Below are 23,520 nucleotides of genomic sequence, written 5' to 3' on the forward strand. Positions count from 1 at the left end.
AGTTTGATTAGACCATGGAGAAATATTATTTCTCCATGATTAGACCAACACGACGTAGTGGCTTCCAGCTATCCTACAGCATTTTACGGACAAATAAATAGTGTAGAAAATGAGCTTATTAGATTTTTTGGAGTAAAATATTTGATTTATTCATATTCAAAATAAACTATGTAACAGATTGAATTAAAATCTTAAAATGATACAAGTTCTTAATTAAAAATCATTAAGGTTTTATATAAAACCATGACCTGTCCTATTTATAGTACAACACAGAAGGGAGCACCCTGAACACAGTACGCAGTTTCTCGATTGCGAGTTGCCACAAGTTGAAAGAAATTGACAACATGAATGATTAAAACAAATTTAAAATATGGGCTTTATAAATTAACACTGTTTGCAATAAGTTAAATTAAAAAAATAATCACAAGCCATGTTTAATTCACAGTTAATCACCAATCACTTAGAGACGAGAATGGGGTCAAATGATAGTGACCACTACCCGAGTCTCGATTTGCAGTGTAGTTCAACTCTACTCATTACTTTGTTCGTGGACGTAACATAAATTTCACTTGAAGCCTGTAATGATCAGAAGACCAGTGTTTGTTTGGAAGGCCACCCATGTTCTCGGCATCTTCGTTTGTAAATAAAGGAAGCCAAGCAACTCGTTTAATGTCGGCGAATCTCATATCCGTTCTTGGGCGTGGCCGACTATTGAACATGAAATCCACGGTGCAGTTGGTTTTAGAGTGATTCGTGGTGACGAATCCATCATGATTCTGATACGTAGATTCCAAGTTGAGATTGTGATATAGCTGACCAATGGCAGGCAGACTATCATTTCTGTCAGCGTCAAATTGGTTTGAAGAAGTGATAGATTGTTGTGAAGGTGTAGATGATCTTTGTGTTTCTGTAGCCTCACTAGACAAGACAGCAGTGGTACCATGCTCGGCAGGTTTATAAAGAAATCTAGCCTTTGTAACGAGGCTAGATGAGGTTCTATCGTTGCCAAGGTGTTGTGAAGATGTAGGAAGACTTTTAACCATACTAGACATGCTGGCACCATCAGTAGCTTCTGTACATGTCTGATCGTCGTTCCTTTTAAGTCCTGTGTCATCTGGTGTTGCAGCAATACTTCTTGAATGTTCAGATGTGGATGCTAAACCGGCATTATTTGCCATCGTTGTAGCTCTGGTAGCTTCCGTCGTCTGCTCATAAGGCTTAGTTGCAATAACTGGTGGGTGGACATTCTCTGGCTTATTTTCTGAAAAGAAAAACAAAGAAAACAATTGACCAATCATTTAAAATCAATAATTCATCTTAAGTAATGATGGTTTTGCAACCGCAAACCACTCTTCCTCTTCTAATAAATTAATCTAAATACTGCCACCAACAAACAATTATTACTAAGTGTCTTTAGCAAACATTCTGGAATCAAATGCTTTTTGTAGATATGTTAATTATTTACCAATTTTTCGGTTTTCTTTCATTTGTACGCTTACCTTTAATTTTCAATCCCATACGCTGTTTTATCAAACGTAAATACTGACACGACTCGGATATCCCAACTCTCTTGGGCAATAACGGCACATTGAGTCGTGATCCTCTCTTCGGACTATCTGCATACCACGGTTTGCAGACTTCATCAGACACCATACCACTGTAGTTTAACGTTCCGTTCTCGATGAATTTATACAGCGGGCTGTTTGGTTGGCTGTTAAAGTCACCACAAAGGATGATGGGACAGTATCCTGTATCGTTCTCGTTATTTACCTCGTACGCGACTTCATCAATTTCTGCCAACAAGTTGCTTAACTGAGCAAGTTTAATGTCCCCTCGTTTGGGATTGAATAGCAAGTGAGTATTGGCAACACAAAGTCTACAAGAAACTTGTTTTGATTTGAGAACCGCTATTAGTCCAACGTTGTCACGATCTAAGATGCGTACATTTGGGTGGTAGTACTCAACACTGCGGCACGATAACAACTCAAAGCAGTTATCACGGAAAAATATTGCACAGCCATCTTGCTTGTCTCCTGTACGCTTCTTGAATACGCAGCTGAAACCTGTAAGACAGTCATGGGAGTTAATAAACAAAAGATTACCATTGCAAGTGTGCTGTCTAACAAAGACATGATCTGGTGTCTATGAAATGAAGATTCAAGTTACTTTAGTTGTCTAGATCTTTTTTAGTTTTCACCCAATGACAAAATCACAAATGACAAATATAGCTATATTAGAATATTAGATAGTAGCTGATAACAGTATGGCTCACCTAATTTCTTGAGTTCTGGCTTAAACACATCATGGAAGTGCTCTTCCTGTACCTCTTGAAGACACATAATCTGAAACAAACAAAACATTTATCACATCATTAAACATTTATCACATTACTTATGAATGGTGACAATTACTCTCTGTAGATGACAATATTCTTGAATTTGTCACAATTACTATTGACAGTAAAAAGTAATAATTTAACATTCTTGAAATGGTAACAGTTACTCTTATACTCTACATTCTGTAAATGACAAATAAGTGACAATTACATTTCCAAATAATTGACAACATTAAATAAGTGAAACATTAAATAAGTGACAATTACATTTCAAATAAGTGACAATTATATTTCAAATAAGTGACAATCAGAATCATATTTCAAATAAGTGAAACATTAAATAAGTGACAAATACATTTCAAATAAGTGACAATTACATTTCAAATAAGTGACAATTATATTTCAAATAAGTGAAACATTAAATAAGTGACAATTACATTTCAAATAAGTGACAATCATATTTCAAATAAGTGAAACATTAAATAAGTGACAAATACATTTCAAATAAGTGACAATTACATTTCAAATAAGTGACAATTACATTTCAAATAAGTGACAATTACATTTCAAATAAGTGACAATTACATTTCAAATAAGTGACAATTACATTTCAAATAAGTGACAATTACATTTCAAATAAGTGACAATTGCTTATTGAAGGTAATTAAGTTACAAAGTTAGCAATACTCTTACTTACATCAGCCTGTGAGTTTGTCAATTCACTCAACAGGTTTCTTTTTCTATACTCCCACTGTAGGTGTTCTGGTGCACAATGGTAATACAAGTCTGGGTGCATGTCCAGTAGATTTTGGGCTAGGATGTTATAGGAACAAACCGAGAACACATGACCGTCTCCATGGTGATTCGGCATCTTTCCATACGTTGTTTTCTTCCATTTTGGCCTGGATCTATATTCATCGGATACATTTTGTCCTAATTAATATGGAATAAAAAATTGAATTGAATTGAGAATGATATTTTAGGTTATTATGAGTGAAAATGCTGGGAACAAATATATCATTATTATAGTGATGTCTTATACTAGGAATGGCCTATATAATGTAAAAATGAGATCCATTAAACACTGGATAGTTTATTAAGTAAAATAAGTTTGTATTCATATTCATACACATGGATATCTGAGAGGAAAGCTCTGTCTACACTATCAAACTAGTTTGACAAAAAAAGTGAGATGTGCCCAAATATGGTAGTGATATGACATCATTATGTCCATATATGGCACACTACATTTTTTTGTCACATAAAGTGTAGACAAAGCTTTATTGACAATTCAATGCTCACCATTACTCTCTTTTCTCATGCTTTTCTTCATGATATCAGATTCTTTCAACTCTTGACTACGTTTTCTGATGTCCTTCCACTTGTTCCAAAATGCACCGTCAGGCTGTTGCTGCTGTGCTGGTTGTCCATACTCCATTCCTTCCCCGTTATAATAAGCATGTCTTTCAGAGTTTGGCTGCATTTGTCTCGAATATGGATATTGATAGTTGTGTTGTTGAAGGGGTGGGGGAAATCCAAATTGTGAGCTAACAAATGGTGTACGATTACGAATAAAATTTAGGAATTGTGGATCAGGTGCTCGTTGTTGGCTCATAAACACGCGTCTACTGTTCATTATCAACCTATATTAATAGTACGATTAATAATCATCAAACACACTTGATTGGCCTATAAAAATACTATTGCTTTGCCAATAATAGGCCACCATGCATGCATGGGCATATTCATTGTATGTACAGAATTATTTCATTGTCAATGTCAATACAATAATCGGGACAATAATGGTATATATATATATTCTGTTCCTGGTATATTTCTGTTTCTGTGACTACTTCTCTTTGTTTTTGGAAATTTACCCAGGTATTCTACTATCGCTAGATTAGTTGACTCATCTGGAAAAGATTTGTCTATCCATGCGATTCAATTGTGACCCTTTTTTGGAAAGATGGATCCCGTTTTAGAGTCGAATAGCAACGGCACAGTCCATGATGTGTTGTGGGTTCATTGGTTTCCAGGCACCTTTTACCTCTTTGTACAGTACACAATCATCATCCCGTTTAGCCACAGTCATCAAAACGCCATTCATCTAGCTAGGCCCAGCCATGCTTATTTCTATCACCTTGACTCGGGACGACTCCAATTTACAGGTGACTAAAAAGTACTATTTAGGCCTAATAGGCTAGGCCTAAACTAGGAAGAGCCTAGTAAAGGTTGACAAGGCTTATGTAGGCCCTATAACCCAAAAATGCCACTTAAATAGTAGTACTTATAATAATTATATATACAATTATAATAATTAATATGCAAAGTTACCCAAATGTACTTCTTGATAGATGAAAACTACTATAATAAGAGGCTAATTAATAATTATACGGCGAAAAGAAAGAATGCTTTTTTAAACAAAACGCCCTCTAGAGAAGCGTGACGAATTAAAAAAAAGGCGATATATAATAGACTACTAGTCCTGACATTTCCACTCTAATAAGATGCTGAAGGCATTTCGTGTTAAAAGCGAATAAACATGTGTTTTAGGGTAATTTTGGGGTGCTGAATTCAAATTTGCTGTTTGCCCAGCTCAATTTTTAGATCTTCACCCTTAAAATGTGAAAAACAAAATGGCCGCCATTTCAGACTTATTTTGGCTTATAACTTGACTTTTAAGTGACGTAGCAAGTTAAAAATGGTGTCTATACCTACCTATGTTTGTGATAGTGAAGATTCCAACTATATTGTTATTAAAGTTGCAAATATTGTATTTCAGCCGCCATGTTGAAATCCAAGATGGCCGCCATTTAAAACGTATTTTGGCTTATAACTTGACTTTTAATTAACATAGCAAGTTAAAAATAGTTTCTATACCTATGTTTGTGATACTAAGGATTCTAAATATATTGTTATTAAAGTTGTAAATATTCTATTTCAGCCTCCATGTTGGAATTCAAGATGGTCGCCATTTAAAACGTATTTTGGCTTATAACTTGACATATAAGTAACATGAAGGTTAGAAATGATGTCTATACAGTAGGCCTACCTATGTTTGTGATACTGAGGATTCCAAATATATTGTTTATTAAAGTTGTAAACAGCCGCCATGTTGAAATCAAAGATGGCGCATATTTTAAACACACACACACAGGGTAGTAACAAGTGCGAGGCAAACAAACAAATGAAAATGAAAAACTCACAAAAGGATTGTTCTTTATGTGTAAAATATTTTAAAACGAGATAGATGATAATGATGATCATTGTCAAGTGTTTAGAAAAATATAAGAAAATTAATGAAAAAAGGAGGTAATACGTCGGAATTCATAAATGTAAAAATGTTACTGATGACATTTGGAATTAACAATGTGTTAAATAATATGATTTAATGACATGAGATAATAGGAATGTGAATAAAAGTAGTGTTTGCGCCACAAAGGAGAAAAAAAATATATATATACAGTATATAAACATCACAGAATAAATTCTAATCCGCCCGATATAATGAAATTTAATTAATTAGAAAATATAAAAATGACGAAACCTGTGAGAATGAGAAAAAGCCCTCTCCAAGATTCAAACCCGGAACCTTCTGCTTGATATGCAGATCTCCTAACCATTAGACCACTGGGGTTTTCATTGTATTGTTCCAATTCGATTGTGCGAGGCAGCGAGGCACACCAAATATAAGTGTGAGGCATGCGTGGCATATAGTTTACAATTTCAGAAAGGTGCGAGGCATATAGTTTACAATTTCAAAAAGGTGCGAGGCATTTCTTAACGTGCTATTATGCTATATTATAGGCCTAATAATTAATTATTTATATTTTTAAAATAGGCCTAGCGTATCGAAATAGATTCGTGTATACACTCCTCATGATATGTTGTTTATTTTTATGTAGGCCTAACGATTGTTTTTTTCATTCAAGTCATATGATATAAGTTGACTACAATGTTCAAATTGTTTGTTCATAATGGTAATGAAAGAGTTGGTCAAAAAGACTTCACCGAATTAATTCAATACAACAACAACGTATTTATATCAAAACATTTCTCGGAATAGAAATAGATTGTAAAATTGGTAAAAAAACAAACATGTTAAATGTATACAAACAACAATTGATAAAGACATCAGTATAATAATAATATATAAATTGAGAAAACTGCTAAAAAGTAGTGTATAATTTATTTTATTTATGCATTGATATTACCATATATTAATGATTGTTGTGAAATTTGGGGTAACACTTATAAAAGTACAGTACAAAATGTTTACAAAAAAAAAGTACTGTAATTTATAAAATTATCAATAGTGTAAGATGATAGCATTAGCCATAGTAGTAAATGATACTGGATACCAGAGGAAGTAGAGGTTTCGTTTTGAGGTATTTTCATCTACAGTATTATATATAATGCCTTCAATTCAGAATAAGGAAATAGAATTAAGCTTCACGGCCAAAATGATAATAGAGGACTAAAACAAAGTGGAATGCGTCAATTTCTCATGCATTTATTGGTGAAAAACACGTTTAATCTTAATATATTTGTTAATTTGTCAATAAAAATGCTGTAATATGTTACTGCTGATACTGTTCTGTTTTCAAAGAATAATAATCGATCCTAAATTTTGGGAAATGATAAAATGATGCCTCGCATTTTTTGATGATGGTAAAACGATGCCTCGCATAAATTTCTGACTTGCCTTGCTTTTGCGCATATCCTAGGCCTGTTGTGCATGTAGTTCTCTGTGCCCTGGGGACCTGTGAACACCTGCACATAGCCGGCCTAGCCCATTAAACAATTATTACGCAATAAACATTAAGCTACCTATATATGCTTTGCCTACACACATAAATATAAGTTTAATTTATAGTATAATAATTAGATATCAAATTACCTAATATTACCCCAGTCTATTGGATCAAACGTGTATGGAAACATCCAACATTGAAATGACACATGAAATAAATAATGTCATATTGCAGTTTTTGGTATAACAAGTGAGCATCTTCATCTGCAATCAAAGTTGCTATTTCATTGCCAGAATTTTACCTGTTTGGTGACCAAGTCAACAACTTTTTTGGCTTATATTATAATACTGTTTCCAAGATTCATCGAGCATAAAGGACATTATTGTGCCAACAAGGATGAAGAACCATCAGTTAAAGATAGGCCTACTGCATATCAACGGTATTCAAAGGGTTTGGGTAATTTTCTAACTTGCCATCACTACCGGTGACCGGTAAACAAGCTTATGTCATCCACACCAGCATTTGTTATAAATCTTTATGAATTTTAAATAATTTGAAATGGTGAATAAATTGATAATTGGTACTTAATTACAGTATTTAAATTTCTACAACAAGCAGTATTTAACTTCCTTGTGAAGTTGTTGTCTTTTCTACTCATCATCGCTTATTTATTTATTTTATTAAAAAATTTGGCAGATAGCCATAATGGCCCAACAACACAGAAATGGGTATACCTCTTGGAACAATATAATAAATATTTCAAAAGTATATACAAAAGCAGAATAAACTGGACATTAAAATTAAACGAATAATAGACCACCATGGCCCCTACTACAATGTAGTCGACTGATTGATCAATTTGGTCAAACTGATTATTATTATGATATTATATCTGATTATCCACGAGTGCTCATTTTTAAACTGACTGGAAGAAAACGTCTAGTTTATAATAATATTTATAATGTGTAATGAATATTTATAAGGAAATTAGGCCTAAAAAAGCAATCGAAAGCCACGATTCTTGGCTACTATATTTCTTGTTGTTTATTGAGTCCACTTTTGAACTTTAAATCCTTCAGAATTTCCTGTTGTTGTGCATACTATGTCAACAACCTGGAGTATTTTACCTTCGGACTTATTTTGAAACAAAAGATCACGATAAAAATCTTACAAGTGACTAATTAGATTGCATAAAATCATGATTGATAATGACATCATTTCTGTGGCCATGTTTCGCGAAAGTCATTGCAATTTTTAAAAGTTTCGCTAAGGTCCAGCAGATCTATTTAGTATTTAATTTATTATTTATCATTATGTTTATTTTTTCGATTTAGGACGATATTAAAAAGTCTGTTTTCCATTAGCAAAATCGTGAATCAAACATTCCTGAGTTCCGATTGGTTGCGCAAAACACGTGACAAAAGTAGATGAACATATTTTTAAAACGCATACGATGAATATTTACTGACGCTTTCAATTGGCGCAAATAAATCATTTGGTTGCCAGAGACGCAACGCAAGTTTGTGTAAACTTTAAAGAACGCAACATAAGTAACGCACGAGAAGATAAGCAAACAAATATAACCATGAGACATAAAACTAGACACAGGAGTAAGAAAAGCATTTTTAATATTTTTGTTTTTGTTTTTTTTTATATTCGTATTTTAAAATTTTTATTTTTTATTATTAAATTAATCATTGTCCTATCAGATAGGTGGTAACCCCCCTGATACAGGGGCTATTTTGTGAGCCAGTTCACCGGGGTAACCCCCTACTCTTCTCAAATAATGAAATGGGTTCTTTAAAGTTTTTTTTCTCTTTTGTGGCGTTAACTACTATTTATTCATTTCATTTCATCAACAGATTAATACAGTTATTTCTAATAATAATAATAACTATTCATTGTTATTCTTAGTGGGGTTACCACCTATCTGATAGGAAAATGATTAATTTACTATTGGTAATTAATCCTTGGCCACATGTACCTAAACATAACAATAAAAAAAATAAAATAAAAGGATGTAAGCGTAACGTAATCGATTTGACCAATCACAAGCGATGGATTTTTTTAACTGTCGCTTGTAATTGGTCAACTTGTTTTCCTTGTCCCGAACTTTATCTCATTGCTTCAGTAAATGACTGTATAAGTACAATATTATTAGTGGGTCGATCGTCGGTGCTCAACTGTGGCTTATCTGCAACCATCCATTTCATGTGTACTTTAGTTTACATTGTGACTATACAACACAATGCACTCATCACTCAACAAACCTCATTTAATAAAAGGTTAATATCTTAATATTACCGGAAACCATGAACAAATTCACTCTGCTGAATAAACGAAGACACCATAACCCTATTATCTTAACTGCCACTTTAGGGAGTAAATTAACGCTGATAATCACAGGAACCACGCCACCATTATTTTTATGACTGTACCACCAGAAGACCAATATTATTATTAAATTATTAATATTCTGTAAAAATTAAATTTTAAACATTTGAGTTATGTTAATAATATATAGTGCTACCTCCCCCCCCCCCCCCCAATAATATTGTAATAATGAATTTTATTTTCCATACAACAACAAATAAGACATACAAAATGAATAGAACAAAAGTTGCATGGAATGAGACTACTATAGCCACCTTAGTTGAAAGCACAAATAAACACGATATAAAGGTAAAAAGAGACAGTATATATTATATATCTAAAGTCATTTTGATACTCGATGTGTATTGATATGCGTGCTTGTCCAGGCGTCCATTAAAATGTTTATATTTTTAAAATGTTTAAATCTAAACGAGAATCGAATCGAAAAAAGGATACATGAGTTGTTTCGTTGATGCGTCGTATTTCAAGAAATGGCTACTAAAAACTGGTATGCCAAGAGTGAAAGTACAAACACTCTTTACCTGGATATCTACATCAAATTGTTACTTTTGGGTTTTTTTTTTTCTTATTTTGAACTAGATACCGAAAGTTAGATCACTTTCGTTTGCTTGTATCTTATCAAACAAATGAGGTTTAACATGATTTTCACATAAAAATGAAGTAGTTTAGTTTTTTAATGATGATGATGTAGACTGAATATCCAATCCGTGCACACCCACGGACGCGCGCACACGCGCGTTCAATTCGCTCGATTTTATGAAGCTCAATAAAATAAATCACAATAAAAAAAAATTGTAATGTCAAGGCCGCAGATTTCGGAAACGCCACTTCCTTCATTTTTTTAAAATACCATTTCATATCGAGCTTCCGTCGAACTCTTCCGAGTAAAACAATTTGCTTGTTGAGATTAGATAATGACGATTTAATATATGAATATCACTTTAAACACAATAGTCTGTGCACTATCTGTCATTCAAGTATTCCCAAAGTCATGACACTAACGACGACCAAAAAAAAAGTCATTGTCGAACGTCGCTCTGAGACGTACAGTACTGAAGATGCGTCAGGACAGTGAAAGATGCGTCAGGACAGTGAAAACATGAATTATTGCGCATCATAGAAATTGTTTTCCTAAGTGGCTGTCAGACCCCCCCCCCCCCCTTCACTAGTTCAAAGTTCCCCTCTGGTTGATTAGTACTATAATCGACCAGCGTGGCATAGTTGTATTACTATAAAACAGTCTCTCATGATTGAGCGAATTAAAAAAAAAGCGCTTGATACGAGAAGAATTAAATTATGTAAATAATTTGCACATCGATGCGTCTGTTCCAATTCCTTCAAAGACTGGTTTCCTATTAATTCTCGTTCTCACAGTATGCTCCTTAGAAAATCCAACGAATTTCTCATCCCTCGTGCTCGAACTGAAAGATATGCCAAAAGTGCTATACCATTTCTCGCCAAACTCCTTAATGACAAATGATTCTTGTTTTATTGGCTCGCGTGTTTGTGTTTTTGTAAATTTTCAATTTTGTATATTTTTTATAGATTCTTGAATTTTGCACCTTTATATTTTTGTCCTTTTGATGTGTACATTATCGTGTTAATATTGTTTTAATTTAGCCTTGTGCTGCGATTACGATATATTGAATAAATAAATAAATAATTAAGTAATCGCCTATCGATTCTTTTTACTTTCAAACGCGGTATGAGTCGTTTTGATTTTACGATCATTCGGGAAACCACCTCACGACGATACACTTATATAACATTCTTATAATTATCGGGAAAAGGGAAAATGCAATAGTAGAAAGAATAGGCTATTTCATATAAATGCCTTGATAAGGATATCCGGTAAGCAAACTTCTCCCATTTTTATTCTCTTTGTTTGTATCTGGGTGCGTTTACAGATAACATCACATCAGCCCTAATAGTCGGCTAATAAATGGCAGCTGGACGAAAAGGGGAGCGGTTAGGGTCCGGTACATAACAATGAATCTCATCCACACCCATATAGCTAGCATCAAACCGTGTTTTCTTCCTCTATAGTAAAACAATAGATAACAAAACCGCACTCATTCGTAGAACCATTATAAAATACGTATAAAATGTGGGAAAATATTTATACGAAAGAAAATGCATGGCTTTACAAGCAGGTTTTATGTGCACGTGTTAATCCGTCGTTTCAATTACATTTAGCTTGCGTTTAACAACGCAACGATGTAAGCGCAAGGCAAGCCAGTAAAGCGTGGTTCCCACTAGCGACATAACGTCGTAACAAAACACAATCAGCACGTTGCGTCAATACGTCGTTGCGTTGCGTTACGTCGTCGCTATTGGGAACCACCCTTTAGCCTACCAATCACAAACGACTCGACTACAGTTCTAGATGTTATCGCGTCGTGATTGGTCAACTTGCGGTGCGCTTAAAACATCCCTTTGCGCGCGTCCGAGTACAGTGGGAACCACTAAACTTTAGTTTTCATAATAACTGAAGGATTGCGCTTGATGTTTAACTGGCCTGAAATAAAACGTCTGTTGCACCTTCTATCTCTAAATCAAGTTTTGGCATTGGATGCCAAAATGACACGGCAGTTTAATATTCTCATGGCGGTGGTTTTTATCAAAATGATAATCATTTTAATATCCAAAGGAAATTAACGTATGCACTACTCGCTAACATACACATAATGTTAAAGCACATATGAAATTATTTTTATGTTGTTGGGGGTCCTACCATAATTGTCACCATTTCTGTCATATTTTGTTATATTTAAAATTAGCCGGCCCATTAATACGCACGTGTTGAACAGATTAGACCACGCTTGCTATACAGTATTATCGTCAGCCGGCGGGAAGTATCAATTGGGATCCCTGAAACACTTGTCGTTCACCCTCATGTGATTACTGTAAGGTAATTAGTGTACTGTTAAGGTCTTTTGGTAATAGGCCTAAACAGAACTTTAAAATTAGTCATATTTTTAAAAGTATTTCAAATAAAGTTATCTTGAAAGTACCTTGAATGTTTAAGCTTTGTCTACACTATCAAACTAGTTTGACAAAAATTTATACCAAACCAACTACGGTAGTGATGTGTTCAAATATGGTAGTGATATGACATCATAATGTTCATATATAGGCACATCACATTTTGTTGTCACATAAAATGTGATAGTGTAGACAGAGCTATACTCGTATACTTTGTTGGGCACAGTCTACGAGCTTATCGCAATACATTTGCTGTTAACAATATTTGCGCGCTAATCGTATTTTAATCGTCTGGTATAGGATACAGAAATTAGATTGTGATGTCATGATAATATACTTATAGATGTCGTCGAGACATTTAACTCGTTGACAAATTGTAGCAACACAGGAAACAAATAGGAAGTAAGTATAGAACGATACTCGAGAGGTTTGAACCCTGACTTTTGTTTAGGAGGGGCATTTAGGGGAAATATTGTTAAATGTCAAACGAATGATAAATGATTACCATAAACCTGAATCAAACAACCAATACTGGTACAGGTACTGGTTGAGGTAACCGTCTTCATAGAGACATCTGGTAGCCATTGACATATTAAAGTAAAGTTGGCATTTAGATAAATGCTACTTTTAAGTGTACACAATATAAATACTTTAATAATATCAATATTTCATGTTCTTGGAGGAAATTGTAAAAACAGATATTGTAGTTTTACCATGGAGGTTTTACTGATAATGAGTTTAATTCGAAGTGGAAATGCAATGATAGATAGAGACAGATAATAGAGTTTCAGATATTAGATTTAAGCGTCATCTATTATTGACAAACTACAATGAGCAGCTAAGCTATTATTCATGCTTTATCTGGAATATTAATTGATTTTAATTTATAAAATGGCAAAAAGAATAATCCTAAGGCCTTGTCTACACTATCAAACTTGTGACAAAAACATGTAGTGTAATGCCCAAAGAGCGTAGTGATATGACATCATCATGTCCATATATGGGCACATCACATTTTTTTGTCACATAATGTTTGATAGTGTAGACAAGGCTTAAGGCAACTAAAAAGTAGATAAAAAAATGTTTTTAGAAACTTTGTGTACACTGACTAATAAAAAAAAACTACAAAAAGAAGCATTGCATCTAAGAGTCCAACCACAAACAGCTTTCCTTCTTGATTAATCATTTACACCATAATTATCTTATGACTAAGATCCTAACATTTAGCAAACTAACTTTGACAACGTGATATAATAAAGTACAGCATGTAAAAACTGATGATACAAACCATTCTAAGCTCTGTCTACACTATCAAACATTATGTGACGAAACGAAAATATGCACATGGACATGATGATGTCATCATATTTGGGCATATCACACTTATTTTTGTCAAACTAGTTTGTTTCTACAGTGTAGACAGAGCTTGGCAATGTATAACACCAAATTACTGCTCATACAACTTGTTTTTAGTAACAATCTTGTTGGTACAAAAGTATACACTATACAGCATACGATCGACTACTAAAAAAAACCTCCGCAGTTTTAGAAACAAATGTAAATATTTGATATCTCCATTTTAATATTGATCCACCATATTAATGTGAATATTACGGTTTAATTAACTGTTGATTATAATTATCTCAATTTTAAGAATTTAATCTCAAGATTAAAATAGAAAATGAAAATATACCATAATTAGATTTTATCAAAATTATTACATTTAAAGTGATCACATGACCATTTGCCTCAACAATAAAATAGAACACACATACAGAATATCCTAATTAATTCGAAAAACAAATTATCAAGTTAGTATGTGTCATAATTACACACATCTCAATCTATTAGAACTAAGACGGTATAACAGGTGACAGAATGACTGATCCGTTACGGGCTAAGGTCACAAATCAATTTATTAAGGTGGTCCAGAACAGAATAGAACATTTGTGGTACATTGAGAGGAAGTACACAGTTTTTACGCCTGAGATATCTGGCATTGTCTACACTATCAAACTTTATGTGACAGAAAAATATGCCCATATTATGGACATAATGATGTCATATCACTGCCATATTTGGGAATATCACTACCATATTGGGCACATTCTACTTTTTTTCACACTAGTTTGATAGTGTAAACAGAGCTTAAGTTATATTTTCTGGTGTCTTCGACTTTTAGAAAACGAAATATATAGAATGGTGATGATAACGATTCTGATCATGATCTTGTTTATGATAAATAGCTTTTGCAATTTCTTCAACTTTTGAAAGCTTTTCTTCACCATGACATATTCTTCTTCAACTGTAACAACAACAGTGAAAGCCCGTTCAGACCTGCTATTCTGGTTCCCGGTTCATACACATACAATGAACACATGACAGAGATATCGTATATTAAAAAGTACTATAATACACGAAGACTCTTTTCTAAATGTCGCAATAGCCTGTTAGACTGTATGAGTGACAGCTACATAAACGGGTGTTCAGATTTCGTTGTTTAGCCGGTATGTTGGTATCATGGGCACGGTCATTTTATCAACCACTTACACAGGTAATACGCGCAAACGCAATATAGTTCGACCAATCACAAGCAAAAGATCATCCAACTGTCGCTTATGATTAGTCAAACTTTACTTATATTCGTCCTAATGGAAACCAAGCTTAAACTTAAATTATATTTAAAAAAAATGTTTGTTTGATAATGTGAAACAAGAACGTTAATGAGGGATTAACGGGAGCAGGGTGAATGAATTATACAGGTTCAACAAATTGAATTCATATCAAGTATAATGATAAGCTGACTGTGCCTTGGGGATGTTTCTTGGTTTATCACGTTGCTGCAGCACAAGCGGCCTACTTACTTCATCAAAGTGTTTTTCCTTTTTGCAAGAAGTTTAGATTGAGAGAGACCTCCTTTAAAACTCATACTAAAAGAAAATTACACATTCTTCTTCAATTGACGTTGGGAAACAAATGAAGTGAAAATAGTAAATTGCGAAATACGATCTGCACAATGATATAGCCTATCCATATCACTATCTTAAACAAAGTTTGAATATTTGATGAGCTGAGCCGTCAAACGGGTGTGCAAAGCGTCAAACGTTATGATATTGAGTTACAAACTTCATAAATGTTTTATTGTCATTTCCGTTTGGTGAGGTGGCAATTTTATCTGCGAAAAATCTTTGGATACATTGTGTACATAATCGCATGCTTGCCACCAAGTGTGGTTCTAGTGGGTTTGTTTTGTTTGTGGGAGGGGGAGGGGGAGGGGATAGATACATTTAGATATACAAAAGAACATGACTAAAAACATTAACATTACTTTGTTCCATTTATTTCAATGATACATTTTGATAACTAAATCTAATGGACCTGCCATTTTGTAAAACGGTTTTTTTACAAATTAGTATTTATATAAACATATACATTTACAATCGTTACAGTAAAATATAATTTAGTAACTTGATTGAGTGGATTATAGAAATAGGAAAGACAGTATCGAGCCAGGTCTGCTTTATATTTCAACACTTTTAGAAACTTACTCATTCGAGAAAAGTGAAATTATTATTATTTTTTAATGCATATAAATAGACACACACTGTTTTTGTCAAGTATTCGTACAAAACAATTGGTTTGTAATAATTGTATTTATATAGACATTTACGACATTATGAGTCACAAAAACACCGACTTTGGAAAACAGCAAACAGATTAATATTTGTATACGTGTTGTGTTTTAGATTTGTTGATTCTATGATAAACACGTTTAAAAAAAAATCAAAGTTCTATTCGCAACCGATTCTCAGTGTTGTATTCCCACATAATTATGATAATACTTGTCAGTTTGTAACACAGCATGTTATCTGTTTAGCATGTGATTCATGTATCACCACCTCCGTTAATGATTACGTTACGTTATTAGGGGCTATGATACTGGTGGCACATGGTACACATATGTGTTGCTGTATCATGAAATTTGACTATGATACAGTACCGATAATCGACTATTTGCACACAATTAGACGGATAACTTGTCATTAACGTTATTCGTCAAATGTGAACGGGTATTTTAACATTGTATTTGCACACGTCACTTAAATGTCTGTTTAGTTTAGTTCTGTGTACTCCTGTACATCGACGTCATAATACGTATCTGAATTTAAAGTTGGACATAGTACTGGTGTTGGAATGTTAAAGACTGTAGACACACTTGGTCGTTTACGCTTTCCTATAGAAGCTACCCTGGACTCCCTGCTACATGACCCGCTATGGGCCGATGCATCTGCAGGGGGCGTATCGTTCGATATAAACGAGTACTCCTCCGACACTACAGGAAAAAACTCCTCGCTAACACTTTCAACAAAACCGCTATCTAGACGCTTTTGGTGACGTGAAGATTTCTGTGATAAATTATGCGGGTTTTTACTCATGTCCATGTACATGTCGTCTGCCGTGATGGCGCTACTTTCACTCATCGATCTGCCGAATTTTCGCAGGCTACTCTGCCAGCGTTTCGGCGTATCACGAATCATTTTATAAAGTTTCTTCGGAGTTTTATATTCATGTGAAATGTCTGTAGAAATGCTGGAAAGTTCCAGTACGTTTAGTTCTATATCTGTCTCTCGTGATCGAGTCGAGGAATCGCTGTGTGTGCGCAAGTTCTTTTTGGTTAGCGGCGTGATGGGCATTCGCGGCGGAAGAGCGGGTCTCATTGGAACACTATGGCTCCGACGAATGAACAGCCCTTGTGGTAGGTTCAGACTCATGTATTCACGGTGTGATATTTGAGTTCCATCTAACCCCATGTAACCATCAGGACCGATAGAGTTTGCTCCGTACATGCTCCGTTTACACTGAGTTTGTGTTTTTAATTTGTGGATTCGGTTTTTCAGTAATATTATATACATTGTTAGAATCATAAAAGCAGTGAATCCGATAGTGCCAACAATCAACGACAATACAACATCCGTACTTGGGTTGTACGATTTGTAGACCTGTCCGATGGTTGGATCAACATCAGCATTGTTTGAAGTAACCAATTCATTTCCTATATCATGAGGAATATTTTGTTCTGTTGTCGTCGTTGTCGTTTCGTACTTATTTATAACCTCTGGGGATAACGTAAACGGTTCCACAAATCTTCCTCCAGGAGATACCTTGCCAGACGGTATGGCCACGTGCTCTATTTTAGTCGTATCATCAAATCTTGAAGACGGTTCAAATGAAATCCCAGCAAGCATACCATAAGCCGTTTCTGCCTCCTGCGTTCCGTATCCGTATAACGTAACGGAGAACGGTATATTTTGATCGCGATGGTCTAAATAATGCACGCCATGTGGGAGACTAATCTGCGCCATGCAAAACTCTACACCACCGATTGTAACCTTTAACTTCCCAAGTTTTTGGAACTCAGTTTCGGGGAATTGAAACATGTTATGATAAAGTTTTATAGTCTGACGGCATTCGATGATTATATTCGCGAAATTATTTAACACTTGTCCGTTGACGGCGTTGTCAAGCGTAACGAGCATGACGTCATGCGTGAAATGTTCGATTGCCGGAACCATCATCATAAATGGATCGGCTTTCGTGTTATCAGCCGCTCCACCTTTTCCGTATTGCATAACAAGAATGGGCTCTGTGGAGTTTATCACATAACTCATTGTGGATTTTATATCAATTTCCACATATTTTCCTCTATTCAGGGTCCTTTTATCGCCATTGTTTAAAGTAACCTCGGTGTTATCTTTCCCAGCAATCACCCGGAAACGGTCACCACCGGTCCTGTTGTACAGGGGTGTGGTAATAAACGTTTTACCCCATTTACTAAACGGCGGTAGCTGCTCTACTAAATGATCGCAATATCGCACCCCACGTGGTACGTCTGCGCATTTGCTACCGGATAAGACAACGATTGGTTTATTCGACGTAATGCGAGTACCCGTCAGATCATCCTGGTCACTGAAGAACAAAATAGATTGCATGCGCGATAAGGTGCGCACCAAAACGGTTCCTTTTTTATGCGTTATACCCTGATACGTCAGCTCACCTTCCAGCTTAATGGTAATTTCAGTACGATTGTGAATACCGATAACAAGAAATTGAGATCCACGGTGTTTTATGTCGATTCTCATTGGAATATCATACGATGCAACAAAATATTCATTACCGAGAACATCTGTAGGTAACGCAAGAAAAGAATCCATCGAATTGCCCTCATCCACCCCATAAACAGTGATCTCGTAATCAGATTGAATTAGAATAGCTTTTCCTTCCGTTTGACCTGGAATACGCACAACTTTCATGTACTGATGCATATCAAGCGTCACATGCCATACGTTAACGCCCATAGTTACGTTTACGTGTGTTGTGCGCCGAGCCGACCCGACTAGCGTAACTTTCGGGTAGTTATCGGGTCCAACTATATTTAAAAATCCAAAAATAAACTCTGTTCCTCTATTATCTTGACGTTCACAATCTGAAAGAAATAATAACACAAGATATTCAAACAAGTATATTTGTAAGTTGACAGACTAATACATGTTAGTGCAATAGTGTTATACTGTAACTAAATGTGTGGTATACCGCACTATACACTTGATAATTACTACAGGAAAGTTGTTGGTGTTCCAACCCACTTTGCTCTATGCTATAAATAGTATATTAGACTAATATAGATAGCCATACGCAGGGAAGTCTGTAAAGTAATAACTATTTTTAGTATTAATATATCCATACATTAAAATACAAAAAAGGTATAAAATTACTAGAGCACCGGTAACGCAAATGATAGGCATTTTCATGTTTCTCATCATTTCTTATAATTAATAACTAAAATAAAAGAGACTAAACGAATACATAAGGAAAGTATACAGCTGTTAAAAAAACATACGAACTTGAATAACTGTATGATAAGTATATAAGCCTAATACAAGTATTGTTCTATAACGTAAAGAGAACGCCGTTAATTCTACTTGAGTCTTTCTTGGCATGGACATAAGAAACATGCTGTAGAGTAGGTCAAAATAACCAATGATCAAATCAAAAGGGATATATATCTAATACCAAAACGTGGAGCCATGAACTACACAAAGCGATTATCACTGAACTAACGCCTCTAAAAGTAAACACCTCGAACCGTGCAGTGGCATTTTAAATCGCGAAATAAGCGCCGTTTTCGAAAAGGCTCTGCACGGCGATACGGTACTTGTTTTAGCTGTGTGGGGTACATGGGATAGGCCTAGACATTAGACATAGGCCTAATTCTGTTTAAATAAGCATAATAGTACCTGTATTTAAGAACTATTAATTTAATAGGTCTTTATAATTTGATCTAACCATATACTCGGAAGTACACCGCAGTCGTTTTTATTCAGATAGATTATATCGAAAAGAGATAAACGAATGATAAAATTCTTCCTATTTTGGTTTACGGGGGAAGCACAACTATGTCTGTAAAGGAACCCAAGGGACATCAGAACTAATTTCCTGTTATTTTACAACGGGTTGTACCTGAGGTCAAAACAACTAAACCCAAAGCTTTATCCTTTCTGTTGCAGTTCGATATATTGAATAACGAAGTACTTATTTTAATATTGTTTTGATTTGCATACAGGAACCGACCAGTAGCAACAGGACAGAGTAACCTAGTCAAGGACAGTTACCATGTTGCCTGTTACATTGTTGATATGATATTGCAATGGTGTTTTAACAAGTTAAATTTTGGTTAGCAAATAAATTCGTTTAAAAAGTTAACCGGATCTAAGTTTATAGGATTGCGTTAAACATTATTCTCATACATGCTTAATAAAAATTTCTTTCTAAGGGTTGTCTGTTACATTGTTGATATGATATTGCAATGGTGTTTTAACAAGTTAAATTTTGGTCAGCAAATAAATTTGTTAACCAGATCTAGTTTATAGGACTGCGTTAAAAGTATTCTCATACATGATGAACATTTCTTTCAAATTCGACGAGCATGCGCAGATGATTGATACGCTCGGTTGCTTCGTAGTTGCAGCAGCAGCCGCAGCAGCCACGTAAAACTGTTTACGAGTATAGAAAGTCAGGAAATGGATGCAAGGATGCAAACAATTATATTCTTGTATCGGTTCCAAACACTGCTCATATTAAGATTATACTTCCGTGGACAAATGCCAACCAAGCTAGCCAGGCCTAGTCTGTATGAAAGTTTGCATTGTGTTTGAATAGGCCTACGACGACGGAGAATATTTACGTTACAACCGGCCATGTAAAGCGTGGTTCCCACTAGCGACGCAACGCAAGGACGTAACGCAACGCAAGTGAATTGACCAATCACAAGCGATGGCTTATTCGCTTGTGATTGCTAACTGTCTATAACTTCGCTTGTCATTGGTGAAAACGCTTGCGTTGCGTTTACGTCCTTGCGTTACTACATTAATACTAATTTTTGAATACACAATAGCATGAATTTGTAGTGAACACTAAATTATAGATACCAAAGTTTTTTTATTTATTTTTGTTTATAAGTGTGTCTTGTGTAAAGATTCTTGTAAAAACAGGTCTTTGTACAAGATTTTTGCTATCATTTTATACTGTACTGTGACTGGATTACTAAATAGGCTACATTAAAAATGAAATGTTTACATTTGTAGGGCAAGTATACAGATCATTAGCCTAATATTTCATATTAACAGTTGAAGAAACCACTATGTAGGCTTGAATTTGAATATTTTTAACTAATAAAAGTATACAACGATTGATCGAACGTTTTCGTATTCGACAAAATAAAATAATACGAGGAGAGTTTCAGCAATAAGGTTAAATTTTTAGGCCCTTATTAGATAATAAAAGTATATAGCGATTGGCATATTGTAAAATAAACAAAAGCTTGTCTAACAAAGCATCAAAGACAGAAAATATCTTGAAAATAGAGACAAAACAAAAGAGCACACAAAATGTAAAGATAACATATACCAGCATATTAAACATCATATTTCCCTTTATGAACATGCCCGGATAAAATATTCACAAAAAAAGAATAAAAACACACACATAAAATAGATTCTCAACCGAAGGGTCTAACTATCAGTAGAGAAAACATATAGAAAACCTAAGGCAAATTGGGGGGAAAGTCCCTGGATTTCTATGCAAAATACAAAAATATTGTACGTTGGTGTCATTAGGGCCATGTAGGCCTACTATACTATGCTAAATAAGAAATGTAATTGATAATAATCTTACCTGTACACGCACACACGCTGGAAACCATCAACATTAGTAAAATCCCAAAATACGATAGAGTCGTCATTTTGCTTTTGCAAAACAACCAGCTGACGACGAGAACGCCTAAATGAAATCTACAAAATAAGTTGATTTCGTGTTATGTTGGGCCCCACCGGGATACTGACGGACACTGTCATACTGTTTCCCTTACAGCTGCCTAACAGTGCAAAGTGTATACCACGTGGTCTGTGTAATCATCAAACTTCATCTTCTATCAGACCAATCAAAGGAGAGTCTCGCTAATCTGTTTTCAAAGGAAGTCAGTTCGGAAATCAATTGCAAGTGGCTGCTTGTATAAAAAGCGATTAAAAACGACGTTAACGTTTTGTCTTGCAGAGACAAACGTAATTGTGTTACACTGCGTTCTTACACGAAAATGAATACGAAGATATTTTGTAAGGGCCGAATCATAGACAAGACAAGATCGTCTGCCGTAACTCTCGTTCTTTCAAAATGATCAAAGCCAACACAAAAGATTGTAACTGCTACACTTTCGTTCTTTACGAAAATGAAATATTGTTAAAAGTAGAGACAACAACAACAACCGAAGATTGTAACGTCTAATAGTAGTTGTAACTACACAGACTGCCGCTCTTCTAGGAAAATGACAAATTTCCGTTTAAAATTGTACATGTAAGACTTTATATCTATCCCATCATGCACTGTGTGTTTCCTTATTATTTCGTCTTACTGTTCACAATTAAAATTAATAGATCCGGAACAAATTTTAACTTAGTAATAGCAGGGAGTTGTAATTAGCAACTCCCTGGTAATAGTTAGTAGTTAGTAACAAACAAATCTATATATATATTTTGTATAATCTATATTTATAAGGCCTAGATGTAGTATAGAACCTAAATGATATTTGTATTTCTTTAGACTTGCATTTAAGTTAACATAAATTATTCAGACAATTTCATTAGCACATTGCATCCATGTTGTTATCGGGTTACATTCCTTTCTATATCGAAAATAGTGTTTCATCTATTTTCACGTCACTTTGAAATATAAGGTTACGGGTAGTTATGCCTATACTATTAATATTACTGAACTTACATTCTTGGTATAGATTACATTATTTTATTTTCTTCATTTAATAAAAAACTTTACAGACCCTGTACGCGTTAAATTAAAATAAAAATAATTTGTAACAGCAAACGTGTCTGAGAGGGCAGGGGAATGAATCATGATGTTTTGACGGTACGTAAACATTAATGTTCTGTAATGTTAACTGCATAACGTAATCAATACAACAACGAATTTTAAAAGGCAAACAAAAACAAGGTAATAAATAATACTAAAATATTGTTATGTTTTTCCTATTATGATATAATTAACCCGTTCTGATGTATGCTCTCTGGAGGGCGTGGTTGCATTTCAAGACAAACAATATAATTGTGCATGAAACGAAGCCAAAACTGTCGAGACTGTTATCAAAACACGTTGTATCAACAAGAAAAAATTACTGCAATTAGCACCTCCTACGAGATTATTAAAATACTTCAGTTATTTTGTAAGAGGGTGGGAATTGTAAAGACTGAAACAAAAACCATATATTTGTTTTGTATTTTCGAATACAGTAGGCCTATGTTAGTATAAAAACAAGAAACTGGGCCTATAAATGTGGTATATTCAGCGTTTTTAACTTGTGGCCCTCAAATCGTTTTTAAGCTCTGTCTACACTTTAAAACTTTATGTGACAAAAATGTGATGTGGCTGTATATGGACAGTGCCGTATCACTACAATATTTGGGCATATCACTACCATATTTGGGCACA

The 23,520-nt window shown here is 34.5% G+C and overlaps 2 protein-coding genes across 2 annotated transcripts; both read right to left on the minus strand.

Annotated features, from left to right (window-relative positions):
- Nucleotides 1-132: 132 nt before the first annotated feature.
- On the minus strand, nucleotides 133-7,250 carry LOC140060096 (uncharacterized). The gene is made up of 6 exons (XM_072106165.1): nucleotides 7,236-7,250; nucleotides 3,638-3,978; nucleotides 3,033-3,268; nucleotides 2,273-2,342; nucleotides 1,500-2,063; nucleotides 133-1,261 (listed from the first exon to the last, which is right to left on the minus strand). The coding sequence occupies exons 2-6, from the start codon at nucleotides 3,969-3,971 to the stop codon at nucleotides 537-539; spliced, it is 1,929 nt and encodes a 642-aa protein (XP_071962266.1). The 5' UTR covers nucleotides 3,972-3,978; nucleotides 7,236-7,250; the 3' UTR covers nucleotides 133-536.
- An 8,197-nt stretch (nucleotides 7,251-15,447) lies between these two features.
- On the minus strand, nucleotides 15,448-23,230 carry LOC140060753 (uncharacterized). The gene is made up of 2 exons (XM_072107090.1): nucleotides 21,700-23,230; nucleotides 15,448-18,952 (listed from the first exon to the last, which is right to left on the minus strand). Exons 1-2 carry the CDS (start codon nucleotides 21,764-21,766, stop codon nucleotides 16,581-16,583), a joined length of 2,439 nt encoding a protein of 812 aa, XP_071963191.1. The 5' UTR covers nucleotides 21,767-23,230; the 3' UTR covers nucleotides 15,448-16,580.
- Between the last annotated feature and the right edge of the window lie 290 nt (nucleotides 23,231-23,520).

This window comes from Antedon mediterranea, chromosome 10, assembly GCF_964355755.1.
Source record: "Antedon mediterranea chromosome 10, ecAntMedi1.1, whole genome shotgun sequence".
Classification (NCBI taxonomy): Eukaryota; Metazoa; Echinodermata; class Crinoidea; order Comatulida; family Antedonidae; genus Antedon; species Antedon mediterranea.